Here is a 22138-nt window from a genome sequence, read left to right as displayed (position 1 = left end):
ATGTTTCTCTCTCTCTCCTTCTCTCTTCCTCTCTGAAATCAATAAAAACAACTTTTAAGTCACTATTCCTGAGCCTGGGATATGGAGGTAGAGTGTGGAACTACACCAGGCTTGGCAGTGTGTACTTCCTTGGCTGGGCTTTGGGAAGGCTAAAAGACCTTTGAGCAGAGGTATGACCAATTCTGAGGGTCACTTGAGGAAGATGACTTATAAGAGGAAGGAGGATTGAGTCGGGTTGATTTGTTATTCTACAGCTTGCTATCCTAATGCATCCATTGAACAGAAATTTATTGAGTGCCTGCCTGTTCTGAGCCAAGCCGTGTTCTCTGAATGGAACAGTCTCTGCCCTCATGAAGCTTCCATCACAAGGGAAAGCTGGGCAGGAAGCAAATTAACAAATGCCATGTTCTGAATTATATTGCTGATGAAAATGCCCTGAAGAAATGAAGGAAGTGTATGAAAGCAGAACTATTAAGTAGCAACCCCTAAGCTAAAGGTCTGCCTGCTTATCTTGGGGCATTTGATGATCTAAATTGGCTGTTTCCTACCCAGAAGGTTGACCGTTGGTCTTTGGTGAAGTGGTGACTGACACATGACTGTTACACATAGCTGGTTAAAGTGAATGAACAATGTCCAGAAACATTATCATGGTAATAGCCAAGCCACTGACAAATTTTGTCAAATCAGTAGAAAGTAACTATTTGAAATTGTTTTAAATAGGTTTACTGCACTGACCAGTGTGCCTCAATGGTTAGAGTGTCAGCCTGCAAACCAAATATCATGGTTTTGATTCTCGGTCAAGGGCACATACCTGGATTGTGGGTTCGGTCCCTAGCCCCAGTAGGGGCACATGTGGGTAACCAACCTATGTGTCTCTCTCACATCAATGTTTTTCTCTCCCCTGCCCCCTTTCCCTCCCTCCCTTCCATTGTCTCTAAAAATCAATGGAAAAAATATCCTTGGGTGAGGATTAACCAAAAAAAAAAAAAAAAAAGGTTATTGGTTTATTTAATTTAAATGATGGTCCAGTATGTTTAGGGGGAAGACTGAACCTTATTTACTTCATCCCTTGGGAGGCAAAATTCGCTTTACAGCACGCTCACTTTCTAAATAAGCACTGTCTTCAGGCAGTATGTTTTGCTTTCAGGTGCCTTGATTTCTTAGGAAACACTCCCCTGTTATTTACCAGGGGCCTCTGTTGGAAAGGGGAGCATCACAGGTCAAGATGGAGACCTAACCTACTTTCCCAGTCTATAATTCTAGGGGCCACTAACATTTCATTTGTTTCCTCTCCCAAACCACTCATCTATGAGGCATTTTATGTGCCTGGTTTTTTATTTACCTCATTGTCATATCACATTCCAAAGACGGTCAGATGGTCAGATCATGTTGCTGAATTTAAAATCTTACCTCAAATGTTTCTTAAGGATGCCTTTCTCTAATGACATCTGGTATAGAGCTGGGATCAAGATGAAAAATAAGAATAAAAAAGTAGGTATTTAATTGAAACTGGTTTGGCCAGTGGCTTGGCCAGAGAAAGGGATACAGCAGAGTCATCCATGAATCCATGTGGGAGAGAAAGCCCATTCCCCATAGCAATGACGGGTTTATTGTTATCAGTTTTAGCTCTCGGTGGCAAGGAATAATGCAAAATTTGGAAGATGTGGAAAGTTTCTCTAATTAATGCTCATAGTTTATTTCATAACGGGGAATTTGGAGAGCAGGACTCAGATCTCTGGGAAGAAGGACCCGCCAAAGAGAGGGATATTTCTGGGAGCTCGGGTAAGCACACTGAGATTTGAATGAGAGCCCCCTGCAGTCTAGGTATGTATGATGTGAGGTTGCCAAAGAATGAGACAACAACAGCAACAATTCAGTTTAAGGCAGACGTCCAATCTTAAATGGGGCCAATTTGGCTAGAGTGAGAAAAATATTTGACTTCCAACCATTGTGGCTGTTCGAGGCTCTTCCCTATTAGATTTGATAGTAGAACCTTTTGGCGTTGTAATTCCAAACCAAATCAACTGGCTTATTGAGCTTCCTGTTATAACTGGCTCAGGGATTGGGGTAGATGCAGACTTATATTTAAATAACTAGCTCCAGTTTGAAGAGTAAAGGAAAAGAATGTGAAGGGCTGCCTCAATAACTGAGTCTTGGAAACTTCTGTTATATTGAGTTTAGCCATGCTTGTCATAATAGTGTTAGAACTGGTGGTAGGCACAGGTACAAAGTCACTCAGCCAGACTTCTATATACAAAAGACAATGTTTGTGTTAAGATTAGTATTTCAGTAATTGTGATAAAGAAGTAGAATATATGTGGGCCAAGTTGTCCGTTGGAGATTGTGACTAAGTTAGCTGTAACTGTATGATTTTTTAAAAACTATTTGAACAGGGTGGTAGAGTATATCTATTTGAGACAGTGGAGAAAGTTCCTTTGCACATAGAAAGCTTGGCATGTGGGGTGGGGGAATCAGTGCATTGAGACACTTGCCACAATTTCTTTTATTAAGTTGAAATGAACACATTCCTATTTATGGGTAGAAAGAAACCTGGGGAAAAGAAAAAAACAATGAGGAAGAGTATTTGATGCAGATCTTTTACCTCAACTGCCTTTCCCTTCTTTCCTCCTGCAGCAGGCAGAAGAAAATACACATTTAAAAAACAAAAAAGGAAACAGGGCCACTGTTTGCAACATTTCATGTCTCATAAGCAGGATTGCTAATACCTTCCCAGGGACCATTATAGCACACTGCTGCATTCCATTAATTGCTCAGCAGATGTTCAGCAGCCTTCTTTTAAAAATGTTTGAGCCAGAATATGTTGCTGGTGAAAGAGGCAATGCATAATTTGGTTTGTCTCCAAGGAAAAAGAACTGTCTCCTTTCAGGAATTTACTAGCCTTATTTTGTGTCTCAAATTCAGCTCCCTGTTGGGTTTTATGGGAACACAAGGTAAGCATTTCCAGATACCTGGGTGTCATTAGAGACTGGGTTGAGTTTGTTTCCCACCGACACTCTCATGGTCTTTTGGGGAATTCATTAACTTTGATATCTAAGCTGAGCTAAACTTGGTTTTAGCAGTCCTTGTTTATTCTCAGCTATTCCTCTACTTCTCCATTTTTGGTGCAATTACTCTTGAGACCATACCACTCCTGACAGATATGTTTCTGAAATCCTCTTTGCAGAAAGGAGAGGTGTGAGAATGTGTGAGAATGGGGAGAGAATGAGAAGGTGTTGTCGAGAAGTTTGAGGGAGGGCCATGGCCAGGGTAGCTCTCTTTGGCTTTTAGAACCTAATGGTAGCTGGCATCGATGTTTAGCAGAAAAAGGCTAAAATGTTACAAAACAACCCAGAGAGTTGGAAAAGTGAGTAGACATCTATCAAACTGGTATTGGACTGGACACACTGGTGTTTTGACTAAAGTGTACCTTTCCTCATGCTATTCCCAACTGGACTACTTCTCCCCCCTCTCCATCTGTCTACATCTCCTAAGTCTATTTTTATTTTAAGGCTCAACTCAATGCCAACATGTGCATGAATCTTTTCTAGAGACCTTTCCCTGGATTTTATCTATCCCTTGTCTGAGCTCACATGGATTTTTAAAATCTTTATTGTTGCCATCATCATCCTTATCATCACTCTTATTTAACTTCTTAAGGACACAGTTTAGCATATCTTAATATTGTCTCCACCATGGTACCCAACAGAGAACTTGCAACATATCAGGTGCTCAATAAATATTGCTTTATAAATTATTAGATGTATAATCAGTTTCTAAGTTGAAGAGATATATTCAAAATCTCGTTCTCCCACTTACCTGCAGATTCAGTTTGTTTAATTTTGAACCTGTTCTATGAGATGCTGCTTCTTACCAAATAATTGATAAATGAATAGCCTAGCATTCATTTATCTAATAAGCATCCAGGGAAAACCCATCTCTGTGTTTTTCTTGTGTCAGGTATCCCTTCATTACATATTATAATCATTTATACGCACATTGTGGGAATGAGTAGGTTAAAGGAAAATGAGAGTTCTGTATTCTGGAACAAGAGATTCCAGAGACTACAGGAGTAGGGCAGGCTTGAGGGGCTGTTCCTGAAAGAGACTAAAGCAGGTGTAACTTATTGGCTATTCTTTTCCTGCTCTGGCCCCTGAGGGGAATGTTTCCAGTATCAGAGAGCACCCTCACCTCATGACAGAGCTCTCAAGTCACACACCTTAGGGTGCACTATCCTCACTTTATCAGACAAGCTGGACCTTCTTCACGCCATTTGTGACATCTCCCTTGAGTTCTCTCTCATCCAGTCTTTTACCCTGGCCTTCTATTTATTCACTTATGTATATTATTTTGTACTTAATTGTATTCTTTTTTAAGAGCTATGATGTCATCTTAGGGAGAGGGTTTTTGTTTTTGTTTGTTTTTGCTGTTGTTGTTTTTTCCAGCAAGACTCACAGGAAGGCTCTCAATCTGATGCAGAACATTTCATCTCTGTAGGTACTTATGGAAAAAGAAATGTGGGGAAGACAAATATGTCTTATATATTATTAACTTTGTTGTTTATCATCCATGCATGCTAGTGAGAAACCTTTTGTTAATGAAACTTTGAGATAATAAAATATGATAAACATGGAAAAGGGAAGAAGGGACAGATGAAGGGATTTAAAAAATAGGTTTGGGCAACAATCAATAATCCTTTCTCTTTTTTAATAAATTATTTACACATTTACAAGAAGTTTTCAAGTCAAGTGGCAACAGATGGTAATTTATTTGATGGGGGGCGGGTGGAGGGGAGGGGAGAAGAAACTTAAAACCTTGTTGATTCTTCTCTGGTAGAATAGATGAGATTCTTCATGAGAATAGATGTTAAAGAATGGGCTAGCATCCTATTTGAGAACATAAAACCTAACTAGAGTGATTCGTACTAAATTACAAACAACAGCACTTCCAAGGTCATTTGCATTTCACAGGATTTATTTGTTGGGCAAATAATCTGAAACTTGGGGAGCAGGACCTCTACAGAGAGGGACTAGAAGAGGTGGAGCCCACAGGTTCCCTGGATACATGTGGGATAAATGAAACGCTGTTTGTGGTTTGGAAACTCTTTATAACCTCCTGTAGGTCCCTGCTATAAAGACGCTGTTCCTGCGCCTAACTCTGCACCACTGTTACCTAGGAAGCTTCACCAAAGCAGAGATTTCCCAGGCCTCACGGCACACACCCCCTGAATGAGAATCCCAGGGAGTGATATCTGGAAATCTACAGTTTTAACAAGTTCCCAGGATGCTGCCCACGCAGCCCGCCCTGCCCTTCACCAATCTCAACATTCCTGGGACAGAAATTCATCTGCATAACAAGGAAAGGGGCCCATCCATCTCCAGCAATAAATCTGATTTATAACTGAGGGCATCCAGTAAAGCAGAGGCATGCTTAAAAAAAAAAAAAAAAAAAGTGGGGGGCTGTGATATTAAGTGTAGGAGGAAATTCGTCATCAACATTAAAATCTAATTTCTCGGCATATCTGGTGCCAACCTAATTGGCAGCCTGCGTAGACGACAGTGGGAGTAAGGGGAGAAAAATGAAGCATGTCTCCGGATCTGAGATATACTCCATCCATAATCTAGATGAATGGCAAAGGCCAGCCAAACGCTGAGGCCATGAAGCAGCTGACAAATGATTTGAGTTGCACTGGAGTCCTAGTGGCAGATGTGCTTGGAGAGCCATGAGTTTTATGCAAGTTAAACAAATGATGTTTGCTAGATGCCGTTAATGTGCTAGTATGAGCAGAAAATGATCCATCTGCCTCTCACTATATTTCTGCATGTCTTGGAGAATGAGGGTGCTCATCAACCCTCAGCTTTTCAGTGGGGTCACTGCCCTTCTGGAGTTTCTGAGACATACGCTTTTAAAAAGAGAAAAGTTACTATTATTTCTCAAGGGAAGAGCCTCAAATCTCAGGTTGAATTAAAAAAAAAATACACAGTAACTGCATCCACCCCCTCCCGTCTGTCTAGCAGTTGTCTTGCGTAAGCCCTTCTGTTCTAGGAAAACTGTCCTTTGTCAAGGATATGTGTGGGTTTTTCATAAAACTGTTATCTCGGCCTCCATCCATCGTTGCTGCTGACTGGTTTAATTCCTTTTTCAGGTGTAATAAAAAAGATAGTATCGCAGAGATATTAGAGAATTAATATTTGCAGGCTGCCGTTGCTATCACTGGCTATGTTATGAGTAAATGTGGGAGGGGATAAGGAAGTCAGAATTCCAGCCTAGGTCAGGGTACGTTGTGAATCCGGTGTGAGAGTTTCACACTGAGGAAGACCCCTTCCACTTAAAGGTAGAATTAACATTGGTCAAGAAGCTTTAGAAAATACAATATAATCTAAGCCACATGGTTATAGATGCAGATGCCAGATTGTGGCGTTGTGGAGCTCTGAACTGTAAAGTGAAACAAATTGTTGCAGTGACATTTTCCATTTAGGGATGCAATTAGTACTAGTGAAATTCTTCCACAGCCAATAAATTGATCTGTCTCTTTAGTCTCTGGTTTTCTTATTATTTACACAGTTGTCATTTACAAGTCTTTTGTGACTAAAGGCATGCTAATTGTATTTTTCCCAAAACTAAACACAGTTTTTTCCCCTCTATAAGCAATTAGGCTTTTTCACAGACACATAGACCCAGTGGCTTCTGCCAGTTATTGAGCTGATGTGATGTTAGGATAAGTAATAACAGATGTGAAGATATCTAAACATATCCCCATCCCCAGTGTGACTAAATGAATGTGATATTTTCCATAAATGTGCCAGGGACCCGCAATGAGGTTGCTCCTTAGCTTCTAGCAGAGTCTGTCTTCACCATTTTCTGACTTTCTGGCCTCATTAAAGGGCCTGAAATGAGCACAGGGTAACTGGCCTGAATTGGCCAGGCTTGAGGGTGTACCTAGAAACTCTTGGGCAGAGGTGGTCAAGGGGGAAGGAGTGATCAGATGAACAACTCATGGGCAGTACACAAACATGCGTCAGGATAGAAATAAATGGTAGTTAGATGATACTGTTTCCCAAGGGGAGGGCAAGGCAGATAGTCAAGAAAAACTGGCAGTGAAAAAAGAAGGCAGGGAAATACATATAAAATATAGAGAAGATTCCAGAACCTGGGAAAAGCTACCTCTTAAACACCAAGTTCCTTATACCTAGAGTAGCCAAGACTATTGGGTTATATCTATTGTGTCTGCATAAGCTTTAATAGCACTCCCTTTCATTTTCAAAGTGTTCTGGTTTAAAAGTGAACATTTACGGTCATCGTACTTAGACCCTGCTACCCTATCAGTGGGGACAGAAGGCCAGAACAAGAATTGGATAAAGTAGAACCCAAAGATGAGAATTGCTCCTTGGATATTTAACCAGCAGGAAGAGAAGAGTTTTGAGGAAAGAAGATATGCATAACCTATTGCTACGCAATCAAACACCTAGGTATTCAGTGGCTTAACAATAAGCATGTGTTATTGCTTATGAGACTACGAATCAGCTGGGTGGTTCTGGTCTGTGTTTATTGTGTGTCTACAATCAGCTATGGATTGTTGGGTAGGGAGCTCAATTGACCTTGGCTGGGCTGCCCCACATGTTGGGGGTCAGTTGGATGTAAGCTGCTCTAGAATGGCCTCAGTTGGAATTATTAAACTCCACTCCATGTGCTCTCTCATCCTTCAGCAGGCTTCTCCAGGCTTGTTCACACTTTGCAGTGACAGGATTCTGGGAGGGGCAGAGAGAGAGAAAGTACTCAAGGCCTGGAAGCTCACAATTGGCATACCATCACTTCCATTTCATTCCACTGCCAAATCACCTTATAATGTTAGCTCAGATTCAAGGGGTGAGGGAACATATGTCACCTCTTGGTGGGAGAAGCTTCAAAGTCAAATTGTCCAAGGCTTGGACACAGATAGAAGTAGAGAATTGACCCAGCAATGCAATTTATCCATAGCCAGCTTGAGCCACTGTTAGCAATAAAGACATGTATTTTTGTGTTATGTTTTGTTTTGTTTTGTTTTGTTTTAGTGACCCAGAGAATATAAAGTTCAAGCACACACTAAAGACAAGGACTGGATGTTTTATGAGTAACAGTAGATGGGGCCTTCCATGTGGTACTCTCAAACCCAGATGCATAATTATGACCTATGGAGCTTGTTACATATTCTGGGACCTACCTCTCAGAAACTGATGTATGTTTTCTCAAGTGAACCCTTGGAAACTGCTTTTTAAGAAGTTTTCCACGTGATTCTATTCAGACAGTCTGTTAACTATACTTTGAGGAATTATTTACTCAGGAAGTAGGATTCTTCCTTGACTTTCATTCCTAGAAAACAAAGGCATCCTTCTCTTCCTGTCTGTTCATCATGGTGATAAGCTTGGTCTTTGTGGTACCCATGGTTGTTATTAGTTGGCCAAGTGACCTCAACATCTGGTGACTAGATGTTCTTAGAGACTTACCCAAAGTTTAGGATTAGCAGCAGTGCTTCATGAGTCATTAGTGCTTCCCTGGGAATTCCCACTCAATCTGGCCTCCAAGATCTTGGCTTCAATTCAGTAGGGCATAGCCATCCTTAAGACTCCCCAACTGGATTGGATTTGAACTAAAGAGAAGGCCTATTGGACAAGTGAGTGTGCTCTGAACATGTAAACCTTTCTGCACTCTAGATAATCTTTCTCTATATGCCCAGACCACCTCAATTTCTAAAAAAGATATTTCAGACCACATGGATTTTATGATATTCAAGGCATGTCACTAAAAGCCTGGCTTGGATCTCTTTGGAAAAAAGAGAGAAAAAGAAAATCAAGCTGTGGTGAACTTGCTTTTGCAACTTTTTGATAGCACAAACTTCTGGATTAGGGATGTAATAACAGTTCAAAGTGTCAGGGTCATAGTGCAGATAGACGCTCGCTCAGAAAGTCTCTTGGATAGAATGAGAGTGAATACAGACAGCAACAAGGGTTTCTACACGGCTTTCCCAGCGATGCCATCACGGTGTGGACTTTACTACTTGGAAATAACCATACAAAGAGCCAAGGCTGCAGCAAAGGGGAAAGTGGTGCTCAGGAGGAGGCATTTCCTAACGTGTGTTGTGTGGCACATGGGTCTGTGGTCTAATGAGTGTGTGAAACTCTATGTAAAGTTAAATTAGTTTTGTTCACGCAAGATTGCTGTGAACTTTTAATATAATACACTCTTGAGCATCATGAATCTCCAAGATGGGGAATGCCCATCTAACACTTCTGAGAAGTATTTGACCACAGAACTCTTTTGTCATCTTTCAGGGATGGTTTTCTCTAGAATACACTTTCAGCTATCTGATAGCAATGATATGACGATATTAAAAACGAGAGGCCCAGTGTGTGAAATTAGTGCATGGGTAGGGTCTCTATGCCTGGCCAGCTATCAGGGCTCATCAGGTTCCCCACCTCACTGCCTCCCTGCCTCCCCGCCTCCTCCTTCCCTCACTACCAGCGCGCTGCCACTGCATGGTTCCCCCCGACTCCTCGCCTCCTCCTTCCCTCACTCCCTCAGCAACCTGCCACCACTGCTGGTTGCCTGCCATGTTCTGTGCCACCCCCTGGTATCAGCACACGTCATAGCAAGCGATCAAACTTCTGGTCTCCCAGTCGAACTTCTGAGGGGACACTTTGCATATTAGCCTTTTAGATAGATAGATAGATAGATAGATAGATAGATAGATAGATAGATAGATAGATATTGGGCATGCCCAGCCGACGTGGCTCAGTGGTTGAGTTTTGACCAATAAACCAGGAGGTCATGGTTTGATTCCTGGTCAAGTCACATGCCTGGGTTGCAGGCTCAATCCCCAGTGTGGGGCATGCAGGAGGCAGCCCCATCAATGATTCTCTTTTTTTATTAAATCTTTATTGTTCAGATTATTACAGTTGTTCCTCTTCCCCCCCCCATAGCTCCCCTCCATCTAGTTCCCAACCCACCCCATACCCTTACCGCCCCCCCACTATCCTCATCCATAGGTGTATGATTTTTGTCCAGTCTCTTCCCGCACCCCCAAACCCCTTTCCCCCCAAGGATTTGTCAGTCCACTCCCTTTCTATGCTCTTGACTCTATTATATTCACCAGATTATTCTGTTCATCAGATTTTTTATTCACTTGAATTTTTAGATTCACTTGTTGATAGATATGTATTTGTGTTCATAATTTTTATCTTTACATTTTTCTTCTTCCTTTTCTTAAAGAATACCTTTCAGCATTTCATATAATACTAGTTTAGCGGTGATGAACTCCTTTAGCTTTTTCTTATCTGTGAAGCTCTTTATCTGACCTTCAATTCTGAATGATAGCTTTGCTAGGTAGAGTAATCTTGGTTGTAGGTTCTTGCTATTCATCACTTTGAATATTTCTTGCCACTCCCGTCTGGCCTGCATAGTTTCTATTGAGAAATCAACTGACAATCCTATGGGTGCTCCCTTGTAGGTAACTAACTGTTTTTCTCTTGCTGCTTTTAATATTCTCTCTTTGTCTTTTGCTCTTGGCATTTTAATTATGATGTGTCTTGGTGTGGTCCTCTTTGGATTCCTTTTGTTTGGGGTTCTCTGTGCTTCTGGACTTGTAAGTCTATTTCTTTCACCAGGTGGGGGAAGTTTTCTGTCATTATTTCTTCAAATATGTTTTCAATATCTTGCTCTCTCTCTTCTTCTGGCACCCCCATAATTTGGATGTTGGTACACTTGAAGTTGTCCCAGAGGCTTCTTACACTATCTTCATATTTTTGGATTCTTTTTTCTTTTTGCTTTTCCCGTTGAGTGTTTTTTGCTTCTTTGTATTTCAAATCTTTGACTTGATTCTTGCGATCCTCTAATCTCCTGTTGGATCTCTCTATATTATTCTTTATTTCAGTCAGTGTATGCTTAATTTCTAATTGGTCCTTTTTCATATCCTCTAGGGTCTCACTAAATTTATCAGCCTTTTCTAGAAAATTCTTGAAAAATGTTATAACCGTGGTTTTGAATTCTATATTCAGTCATTTGTTTTCCTCCATTTCTTTCATTAGTGACCTGTTTCTTTGTCTCCGCATTTTGGCTGCTTCCCTGTGTTAATAGAGTGGCTTTGTGTGCTAGGTGTCCTATAGGGCCCAGTGGCTCAGCCTCCCCAGTTACCTGAGGTGGACACTCTTGGTGCTCCCCTTTGTGGGCTGTGTGCACAGTCTTGTTGTAGTTAAGCCTTGATTGTTGTTGGTATCATTGTTGGTATCTTGTAGTTAAGCCTTGATTATTGTTGGTACCTCCAGGCCAATTGGCTGTGAGGATCAGCTGTGTCTACGATAGGAGAACTTCTGTGCTGGAGACACCCTTATGAGGCAAGACTTGCTTCAGTGGGGCTTTGGTGCTCACTGAGTCTGCCCCCTGAGTGTGTCCCTTATGGATCTGAGGAGTTGTAATCTGGATGGTCCTACTCTGACCCTTGGGTACACTGGCTCTTGGATTTCCAAGGAGGTGCTAATTTAGCCTCTGCCTGAGGCCACCCAGCAGGAGCTATGAAGAGATCTACAGATTCCTCTTTGTTTGGGTTTTGGAGGTGCCCAGATGAGGCCCAGCTGTGAAGCAATGCAAGCTGCTGTGGGGCCTTGGGCCTTCTTTTGGATGTTCTGGGTCTCACTGACTCAGCTGCAGTGTGTTAGGTAAGTTTAGATTTCAAAGGACCAGGCCATTCATATGCAAAAGCCTCTGTGCACAGCTGGGGTGGGGCAGAGTCTCAGGGCAGAGCAAACAACAATGGCTTCCCGTCAGCCCTGCCCTAAAAGGCCCCTGGGTCTCAGTGTTCCTTGGTAATCGCTGCAAGCACCTCTGAGAGAAAGCTGCCCTCGAGTTCTGCCTGCTGCCAGACAGTCCAGTTTCTCCCCTTATGAGTCTGGGTCCCCAGAGTCTCGCCCAGAACTGGAGTTCATAGCAGTCAGGAGCTTGTGTCTCCCTCCTGATTGAAAAAGATAGCCACGTACTCAGTTGCCAGCCCTCTCAGCGCACGCCTCCATACCTCTGCCTTTACTTCCACAGCTCCTCTAAGTCTCAGTGTACTTTTCTCTTCCCTTCTAGTTGTAGAATTTCCACTTAGCCAGCCTTCCTGTGGTTCTGGATGATATCCGTTTTGTCTTTTAGTTATAGTTTTGAAGTGGTTGTGCAAGGCAGCAAGTTCAGGTGTTTACCTATGCCGCCATCTTGGTTTCTGTGTACATTTATGTTTCTCTCTCTCTCTCTCTCTCTCTCTCTCTCTCTCTCTCTCTCTCTCTCTCTCTCCTCTCTGAAATCAATAAAAATATATTTTTAAAAAATATATTGGCCATGTACCAGACACTATGCTAGGGCTTTAAAAATATTATCTTACCTTATTCTCACAACTTTCTAAAATAAACATGTTTTATTTCCATTATGTAGATGAGGAAACTGAGATTCAGTTTAAGCCACTTAGCCCATAAGTGGAAGAGTCAGAATCTGATTCCACAAAAGGGACCATATCTATCAATTAATTCACCCTAAATGTGGAATTCTGACTTTGCTCTCACACATGCAATCTGTGACCATTTATTTAGCCCTCACTATATATCAAGACTATTGTTATTACTGTAAGCATGGCTATTATTATAATCAATCTAGGTGTTCATGCACAGAAGGTGAAAATTTGGTGCATTTCTGAGTTCCTCATGGGATTTTAGAATTGTGTTTGCCAGCACCCACACTGAGAAATGTCCGGTGACTTCTAGTGCTGTCCTGTCCTTATTGCTCTGTGCATGAATAATGGCAGATAAACTGCTCAGCACTTTCCCCTCTGCTTCCACCTTGTTTATGCTGCAATTGGAGAGGGATTAAGTTTTGCTAATTCCACACAACAAGCTAAAGCCCATTTATCACAATTTTCCATTCCTCAGCAAAACATACAAACGCACCTAAGTGTTGGGCAAACTAAGACATGCAGCTGCTGTTGTGTGGAGCAATAATGGCCTGTTTATATGCAGGCGCAGAGCAGCAAGAAGAACACAGAGGGCAATGGTATCGGTCTCCCTCCCGCCTCTGCCTGCTGCATCTGCTTGCCGCTGGCCTGCCTCTGTGAAGTGCAGAAGGGGTGGGAGAGGGAGAAGACAGTATGCGTTTTAGAACATGGGACACAGAAGCTCATTTCCCAAAATAATGTGCTAATTACTAAACAGTATTAATGCCACTTGCTTAGGAATGTGGTTTGAGTGGGAATGGTTTAGAATTGGAAGAGTTAAGCTAGTGATGGGGGAAGGGAAGAGGAATAGTGTGTGTGTGTGTGTGTGTGTGTGTGTGTGTGTGTGTGTGTGTGTGTTGGCTTTCTGTCTTAGAGAGAGGCTAGTCAAAGTAATTTCTTCTCTTAAGCTTTTCATTTATTTCAAATGCCAACCCTTTAAAGCAGGCTTAAGATTCTTCCTAGTTACACCACAACACTGATATTCTGCTTATTCTAAAAGAACCTTCATCTAGGAATTAGAAGTTTAGCAAATAACCATCCTAACCATCTTCGTCCTCTCTGGGTCTCCATTTGTTCCCAGTCAAAGTAAAGGTTTGCATTAGAAGATTGCTTTTAAAATATCTTCCTATTATCATTTCCTTAATCGTGATAATGTGGAGAGAGCAAGAGACCTTATCTTTTAGAGTTGTATATGAATTTGTAAGGTAGCTGAGATTTGCTTCAAAATAATCCAGTGGTTGGGGGTTGTGGGGAGTGGATGAAGGTAGAAAGGAAATGATAATACCGTCTGTGGATTTATGGTCATGGAAACAGGTGGTCGATCCATGAGACTTCATTTCTCTAGGCACACATAATACACATATATACATATATGTGTGCATACGTGTCATCCAAGTTTCAAAGTGTATGATCTATGATTTTAAAACTTAATATTTTAACTTGTGCCATTTGTTCATTTGCTTATTGTGCTATTGTTCTTGCCTTAATTCTCTGTCTGAAAACTATCTTTTAAAATTTCTGCTATCCATCACTGAAATGCAAGCCCTGGGTTGAGTATATATGAAATGTGTGTGTGTTCGTGCACGTGTGTGTGTTTGTGTGCGCGCATGTTTGCTGAGTGTGTGATAAATGACTTGGAGTCAAGTCTTATTTCTTCCACTTATTGGTTCTGACCCCTTTGGAACAACATTAATGAATGGGAATCTCATTGTTCTTATCTGTGCAGTGGAGACCATAGGTCCTGCCTTCCATTTGTGAGTCATTGTTGATGTCTATGACTAACAGGTGTTCTCTGCCCTGATTTGGGTGAGAATTCTGAAATATTTCTGGACTCTTTTGCTGATGGCATTGTGTTAAGTACCTGAAAAAGACCTCTATTCTATGATTTCCAGCTAAAGCCACCTGTGCCATGGGTGTTTCCCTGCATCTTCCACACACAGATCTGCAGACTCACACCTCACAGCTTAAGTGCTGCTTGACTTACAGAGGAGAGAGAATCACTGGGGTGCCTCATCTTAGTGCTTCCTAAAGGCTGATTCTACTAACACAACTGAGCCTGTTTTCTAGGAAAGAGGACTTGACTTTGTTTTTCACCAAATGATTTGGTGTATGGAATATACTTCACAGTACATAGGGGTTATTGTGTGGCTGGGCTGTTATCCTACAACTAGAGGCCCGGTGCACGAAATTAGTGCACTCAGGGGAGGGGGGGTTCCTTCAGCCCAGCCTGTGCCCTCTCGCAGTCTGGGAGCCCTCAGGGGATGTCCAACTGATGGCTAAGCCAGCAGTCGGACATCCTTAGCACTGCCCCGGAGGTGGGCGAGGCTCCTACCACCACTGCTGCACTCACCAGCCGTGAGCCTGGCTCAGGGCTTCTGGCTGAGCGGTGCTCCCCCTGTGGTAGTGCACTGACCATCAGGGGGCAGCTCCTGCATTGAGTGTCTGCCCCCTAGTGGTCAGTGCTTGTCATAGTGACCAGTCATTCCACCATTCAGTTGATTTGCATATTAGCCTTTTATTATATAGGATAACCAGACAGCCTAGAGCAGCCTCGAGCCTTGTCGGAGACCGTCCGTATTACAGTCACCTGCTCTTGAATTTTAGTGACCAAAACTTTGCACTTTTGGCTCTCAACAGAGAAAAGCCAAAGAAAGTGGTGCTTAAAGGTCACCCACATTTCTGAGTATCAAGCTTTGCTTCAATTGATGGACATTAAAAGGTCAGCACTAAGACTTCAGAGAGATACATGTTGCTTGTCTTTTATGCTTGAGCTATGCTATTTTTGCAAAATGTCAGTTTTCAAGAGGGCAAAATTTAATTGGAAACAAAGTTTTAAAGTACAACAGGTTTGGCCCTGAGATGGAAGAGGTTTGGGAGTGGAGAGAGATGTTCCCTGGAGCTGCAATCTAAGGGCAAACTCCGGGAGGGAGAATCTTCTATGGTAGCAAAGGCATCTGTTTAGTCTGAAAGGTGAATTCAACTTGCCTAGAAGGCCGCTGCTTCCTGGCATGAGCTGTCAGGGCTTCAGAGGTTGTGGAAACCACACCTGATTGCACACCCCTCCCCCAGCCCTTGAGATATATTCACTAAGCTACCGGTTTTCTGTGTGTAAAAAACATTAGCATGCTCTGTGACTACTTTTCACTTCTTCCTTTCACATAACAAGGACTGGGATAGGAGTGAGAAAAAAAATGGATAATTCATATACATATTCCTTTGGTAGATTTTCTGATTATCTGCATTGCTGAGAAGGAAAAGCTTGCATTCAGATTATAGGAAAATTGACTAAGTATATTATTATAAATATTGATTAGAAAAAATAGTGGCAGCAGTAGTGATAAAAGCTAATATTTATAGAAGACTTAATTTGTGCCTAGCACTGTTATCAGTGCTTTGCATGCATTAACTCATTCGATCCTAGCCAAAGCCCCATGAGATACGCACTGCTGTTCTCATCTCAGCCCATGAGGCACATTAAGCTGAAATGACTTACCCAGGGTACCACACCTTGGTTGTAGTGGAGCTGGCCTTGAATCCAAGTCATCTGACTTCACTGCCCCTCTGGGACAGGCCGGCTGGTACATTCTAGAGCTTGGGACAGGCTCTGACACACCCACACGTCGGCTGTGTGACATTCGTCTTATATGCAGGTCCCACGAGGTTTTCTGGGACTCCCCATGCCTCTAGGTGAGCACCGTGAGCCTCCCACAGAGTCCCGCCTGCCCACGTCCCTGCTCACGCCCATGCCTTGCTTTCCCCAGCCCCACTGATCGACCTCACTCCGACCCACAGTGGATCCGCCATGCTGATGCTGCTCTCCGTGGTGTTCGTGGGGCTGGCCGTGTTCGTCATCTACAAGTTTAAAAGGTACGTGTGCCTCCGTCCTTGGCTCCCCCACCCTCTGCCTTCTCCGGGACAGGTTCAGAAGCACGTGTCGCAAGTGATGCCCGTCTCCCGCGCATGGCAGTGATGGTGTCTGTTAATGTTTTAGGAAGATCCCCGGGATTAATGTTTATGCCCAGATGCAAAATGAGAAAGAACGGGAGATGGTCAGTCGAGTCAGTCCCACTGAAAACAGGCCCCATATCTCTCAGACTGAACTAAGGAGGCCTGGCCAGCTGATAGATGAGAAGGTGGAATCCCAGCTCCTAGGTAAATGATTCCCAGTAGCTGTCAGCCCTTCAGCCTGAGTAGTTGGCGGCTGACTCTCTCTCTAACCCCTTTCTGGCTTGACATAACCACTGTTTTCTGCGCTAACATCCCTCCGAGAAGCAGCTAAGATAACTCCTTCCCTGCTTCCTCCCCTCGGAGGGAAAAAGCCTTCCTGCTCCTGTCTAGTTGTCCCCCTCCCCCTCATGGCTTTGTTCCTCTTTTTGCAAAACCCCTTGCTCAAACGTTGGTCTATACGCTTTCTTGGGCAAAGAGCAAAAAACATTGGCTCTGACAAGACTCGGGAAGGGCTGACCCTGGTGGCCTGGAGGGCCGGGCAGGGTGTGAGGGATGGGGTACGTGACGACCACAACAAGATATGGCAGCCTCACCTTGAGACCCCACGAGGTTTTCTGGGACTCCCCATACCTCTCATGACCATGACTTGCTTTCCCCAGCCCCACTGATCGACCTCACTGGAACAGTGACATAAGGAGGCTTAGGAGAGGAGTGACAGCCCGATCACCCTGGGATTTAAAAAAAAAAAAAAAAAATCTAGCAGTAATCTAAAAATCGTCCCCCAGAAAATATAGAACCTGAGAATTTTAAGGACAAGAGGCACCGAGTTTGTAGAACATCCCAGGAGTGGGCTTTCCTGAGAGATACTGGCCGGTTAGATGGCTCTCTTTCTCCTTTTTCCCTGCCCCCCTACTAGAAGTGTTAAAAAGGACTTCCTTATATATCAACAGAGCCTGTGACGTAAGCATGCAAATCCAACAGCTAGGACTAGAGTCTCCAGGGTGTCTGCAAGATCCTATTATTGATGGCAGAGAACATTTCCCAAGAAGTTAGCCAAATGCGTGAGGCCACCATTGTGATCCATTTCTCTTCTTGTTTCCTCCTGTCTGTTGGCAACAGGAGTTGAAGCCGTAACTGTTCCCACCTAGACCCTGCAATGCTGACTCCGACGGATAAATTACTATGTAACCATTCATGCTTCACGCTAATGTGATGATGCCAAGCCACCTAGCAGGCCCTGATAAGATTGTCACTTGGGGGAAAAATGAGTACCTAAACGAAAACATCGCCCTGTCTTTAAACGGATAGCGGACAGTCCCGTGGCTGTATTAAGGGGAAATTTAAATGCAATGACTGGCTCGTGCTGGAGGTAATAATAACCGCTGCAGCCACATCGGGTGTCCGGTTTTCACAGCGCGCTCTCTTTTATTTGGGGAGACAGGGCGATACATGCGTAATTGCTTTGGGTTGGAAAGAAAAAGGCTTTTCTGTCTTCAGGCCCAGAGAGGCGTTCACCCGGTGTGTTTACAGCCGGAGCTTCTAGGTTGCCTTTCTGTGGGTCATTTGGTTTTCAATCCCATTTCCACGGGGTCTGAAGCACAGCCGCTGTTTTACTTTATCAAAGTAGCCCTCCCTCCCTCGCCAGGACATTGCAAAGTCTCTGACACCTTTCTATTTCCAGTGTCATTAAATGAGTAAGTGTTACACGTTTTCTCTTAGGAGAGTAGCTTTACCCTCCCCTCCCTCCCCTTCTGCTCAACCCGGTGACTCATCTCTCCGATTGCAAAGAGCAAGACACGCCACTCCACCTGCAACGCCAAAGCGGGGATCTGCTGGGGCACACTTTGCAATTTAAGGAAAACCCCCAGAGGCTCCAGGCGACCTGCTTGCCACCCATCAGGAAAGAATTTCGCTCTTGTCAAGCGCATCACCCTTCATGACCACTAACTCTGTGTTTTCTTTCTTTCCTCTGTCGTTCTGTTTCCTATTTTGCCAGGAAGTATTTCCATAGTTGCTGAGAATCAAAGCACAAAAGAAATCCCTACCTATGTAAATGTTTGAATGGAGGACGCCAGTAAAAACAACACAAAAACAAACAAACCAAACAAATAAAGTAAAAACAATCAAAATCCAGACAAACAAACACTCACTGCATCGGGACTTTTCAATTCTCCAGACACAGACAACAAGGGTTGCTAGCTTTAAGCCTGTGCATGTGGACGGTACCTTGAGAACACGCTCGGAGGGGCAGTGGACAGGTGCTCTCTTTTCATGGAAAAACACTCCCCTCCCCCTCTCTTCTCTCTCTCTCTTTTTCTGATCCGTCGTGTTTGTAGACAATTCCTAACATATACAGGCCAAGGAAATCTGCATGCATTTTTGGAACTCTTCTTGGCTCTAGATTTAACAGCTATTTCAGCTCTACCAGCTGATGGGTGGCTGAGCCACGCCAGCCCCTTTTCACAAGACACCAGGACATGCACAGACGTTCAAAACCCGGAGCTATTTCTCTGTTCCATCTTCCTCATTGCCACGTCCACTTCCAAGTTATCTGGTGGCTGTGTTGGCCAGCAGTGGCCACAAGGCTGCTTTCTGCATCCTGTGTGGCCATGGGGACAAAGCTCTGAGTTGAAGTTCCCCGTATGCAGGCAGAGTAGGGAAGGACAGCTGGCAATTGCAAGCATGTCAGGAGTGGACCTGTGTTTCCTGTTCATCCTTTCCGGTTATGACTGCTTCCCTCACAGCTTTCTTTACTCCTCCTCCAATTTATATGAAAAACAGAATCTTAGTTACCCCTGGACCTGCCTTCCCATTTGTTTGCTGTCCCTGTGGTCATGATCTGTAGATGTCTTTGTATCTCTCCCTTCCGGTCCCCGAGTTACCCTTCCCCTGTTCCTGCCTTTTCTTCCCAAACATGTTGCTAGATTCTGGACCTTAACCCTGATGTTCCCTAAATACTGGCCTAGCCTCTGCCAACCCTACCTCCACCGCCCACAGGTTCCTCGTCACTGTCAATTTTGGACACTCGCAAGCATGCCAGCTTCCGTACTCACTGACCAGCTGCATCCTGCCTTGCAGGGTTCAGCTTCATGTACCCTCTGTCTCCTCCTCTTCCAAATACCCTTGTCCTCTCCCCCCTGGAAACATACCGTGTGTGTGAAAGAGTTGTATGTCTGCAGAGCAGTTCAGACCTGGCCGTGTGCATTGGCAAAGAAAGCATTCCGATGAATGGTGGTATCCTCACACCCTCACAAAATTCTCGTGCAGGCAGGTTTTAGAAGATTCTTGTGAGAAATGTTTTGAACATGTTACTGTATGGCAGGGCAATTTTCTTCTGTGATGGTTGTTGTATCCAGTATTTCCTATCTCACAAGTAGAGTAAAAATATTTGTAAAATAAAACCGTTTTCACCAGAAGAAGAAGCAGGTTAATGGGTTCAATGTTCAAGAGTGTCAAAAGGTCTGAAAATATACAGAGGTCTTGTCTTACATGAGGATGAGATTTTGATTGTATAGGATGATCCCAGCCATTTCACTTGCGTGCTCCCAGATCTCTGAGTATCATAGTATTGGCAAAGGCAACATTAATAGCATAAAGGGGAGGAGTTAGCCCACTAACTAAAGTGATTGGCTCAAAGCATGAAGAAATTCCAGTGTTCCCCGGGCAATCAGGAGAGAAGGCCCCCTGAGAAAGAAGGAAACGAAAGTATGTTCAGCAGAAGCCCTTGGAATATTCTGGATTGGGCAAAGCCCACTCTAAAATTCAGGAGAAACAGTTTTGAAAAAAAAACTACTCGGAGCACAGCCTCCTTCTTGGTCAACAACAGGGTATGACAGGGCTCTGGGTGTCCTAAAGATCCCGAGGACCCTGGCCCTTTGGTAGCCCAGGCAGAGGAAGACTAGCCAAGCTGACGTTAGAAGTTAATCAAGCAGAAGTTTTTATGGTTGAAGATGCCCGTTATGAATTTGGGAAGTGGATTATGCCTGAGGCGGCCATCTATTTGTAGAAGGCAATTGCTCCCTGACCTGCCAGGCTTCCTATCCCATAGGAAACATCCTCATTGATCCTCTTCAGTTGGCGCCTCCCAAATTTAATCTGGAAGACAAAGTGTTTGGGAACCAAAAGAGGCCCAGGGAGTCCTCAGAGTTGCAGTTCTATTCATTATAATTGGAACATGATGAAAAGGGGACTAACACTCAGATCTAGCACAGTGCCTTGCCTAGAGTGTCTATAAAGATGATGATTTGTTGAAGGGATAAATGAATGATGACATGAGAAGACATAGGGAAGAATGGGCTTGTAAGTCCTAACTAAAAGCAGAGGTGGACATGAGATGCTTGACATTCTGGGAAGTGACCAGCTCTAGATGCAGCATCTCCCAGGTCCTCATGTGCCTCTCCTACCTGTAGGAGATTCAAGAGGCAAGGTACTGCTCAGTAGGAATCTCATTGTTCTTAAGATATAGCTCCGTGTTTCTCAAAGTGTGGTACTGGACCAGCAGTATCAGCATCACCTTGGACTTGTTAGAATGGCAGTTTTGGGTCCCCACCCCATCTCTACTGAATCAGAAACTCCAGGGATGGAGCCCATCAATCTGTGTTTACAAGCCCCTCATGCAATTGGGAAGTACACTGAAGTTTGAGAACCACTGTACTAGGCCATTCCAGCTCAGTCCCCAAAGAGAACTTAGGAATAATAGTCTAAAGATGGGAGGGACCCAAGTGCCTACCTACTTGCTAACAGCAGGTGCAAACATCAGGCAGAGTTTGGTGGGCTTGAGGCCAGAAGAGTGGGTGGGGAGGGATAGATGTAGAGGGTAAGATTCAGGGCAAGATGAAAATCTGCCATCACAATGTTTTTCAAAATCTCAGAAGGCAAGCTGTGCATGCTCTACCCTGAATTACCCCAACCCACATTTTCTCCCTTGCCTTATTCCTAATTGGGTTCACTGTCCAAAATGCAGAGGTTTGCTTTGCTTTTTTTTTTCCAGAAGTTCAAAACAGCAACTTTGAGAGCAATGGGGTGCTTGGCAGCTGTTCTGTGTTTTTCCAGGATTCCAACTGAGCATTGAAATCCCTCATTTGCCAACTTATTTTTATAGGAAGCCAATTTAAAAAAAAAATAAAGTTTTCTTATAGTATTGGAACTACTTCTAATTTTCAAATGACTTTTTTGATGTATTTTTTTGTTAAATACTATGTAGTGTAATGTATAATTGCTCTTGTTTATTGCTTTTACAATCATATTTATTAAACAGATAATGTCTCTAAAATCTTGGTTTCAAGGTGTTTATTTTATCCCAAAACTTAACATTCAGTCTTGATACAGAAGTGATTTACCTCCTTGTTTCTCAAAGTGTGGTACTGGACCACACCTGAGGATTTCGTAAAGGCTAATTTTATGAGACTATAGTAAACGTCACAGGCTGGAAGGATGATTGATTGATGGATTGATTTTTTCTTTTGTTTTTTGCTAACAAAGGAGAATATATTCTACCACCTGAATTCTGTCTACATTTCAGTTGACTATATAATGTTTCCTGCTTTATTCTATTTAAAAATTACTCCAAACAGGTTACTTTGAAATACCTAACATGCTCATTATTGTTAGCTCAAAATTAGAAGTGATTATTATGGAACAAACCCACTCAAATTTGTTCATAATCTTGGAGTTACCGAAGAACCAAACCTGCTTGAAATGAAC

General features: G+C 43.3%; 1 protein-coding gene across 5 annotated transcripts in view; it reads left to right on the top strand.

Moving 5' to 3' along the window:
- SORCS1 (sortilin related VPS10 domain containing receptor 1) overlaps positions 1 to 21499 on the top strand; it is a gene marked incomplete at both ends in the record, with an annotated part of 468623 nt that extends 447124 nt beyond the window's left edge. The window contains 3 exons of one of the 5 annotated variants that reach the window (XM_079793712.1): positions 16249 to 16354; positions 16479 to 16639; positions 21426 to 21499. In XM_079793712.1, coding sequence (XP_079649838.1) covers positions 16249 to 16354; positions 16479 to 16639; positions 21426 to 21499 — 341 coding nt within the window. Of the gene's footprint in view, positions 1 to 16248; positions 16355 to 16478; positions 16640 to 17554; positions 17584 to 18154; positions 18291 to 18431; positions 18497 to 21425 lie in introns of those variants that run through there. The other 4 variants (XM_079793713.1, XM_079793714.1, XM_079793716.1 and 1 more) reach the window with 4 other exon arrangements.
- Positions 21500 to 22138: the final 639 nt, after the last annotated feature.

This window comes from Cnephaeus nilssonii (assembly GCF_951640355.1).
Source record: "Cnephaeus nilssonii genome assembly, chromosome: 16".
NCBI classification, from domain to species: Eukaryota; Metazoa; Chordata; class Mammalia; order Chiroptera; family Vespertilionidae; genus Cnephaeus; species Cnephaeus nilssonii.
Note: the sequence above shows the minus strand (reverse complement) of the source record. Positions and strands in the feature narration are given on the sequence as shown.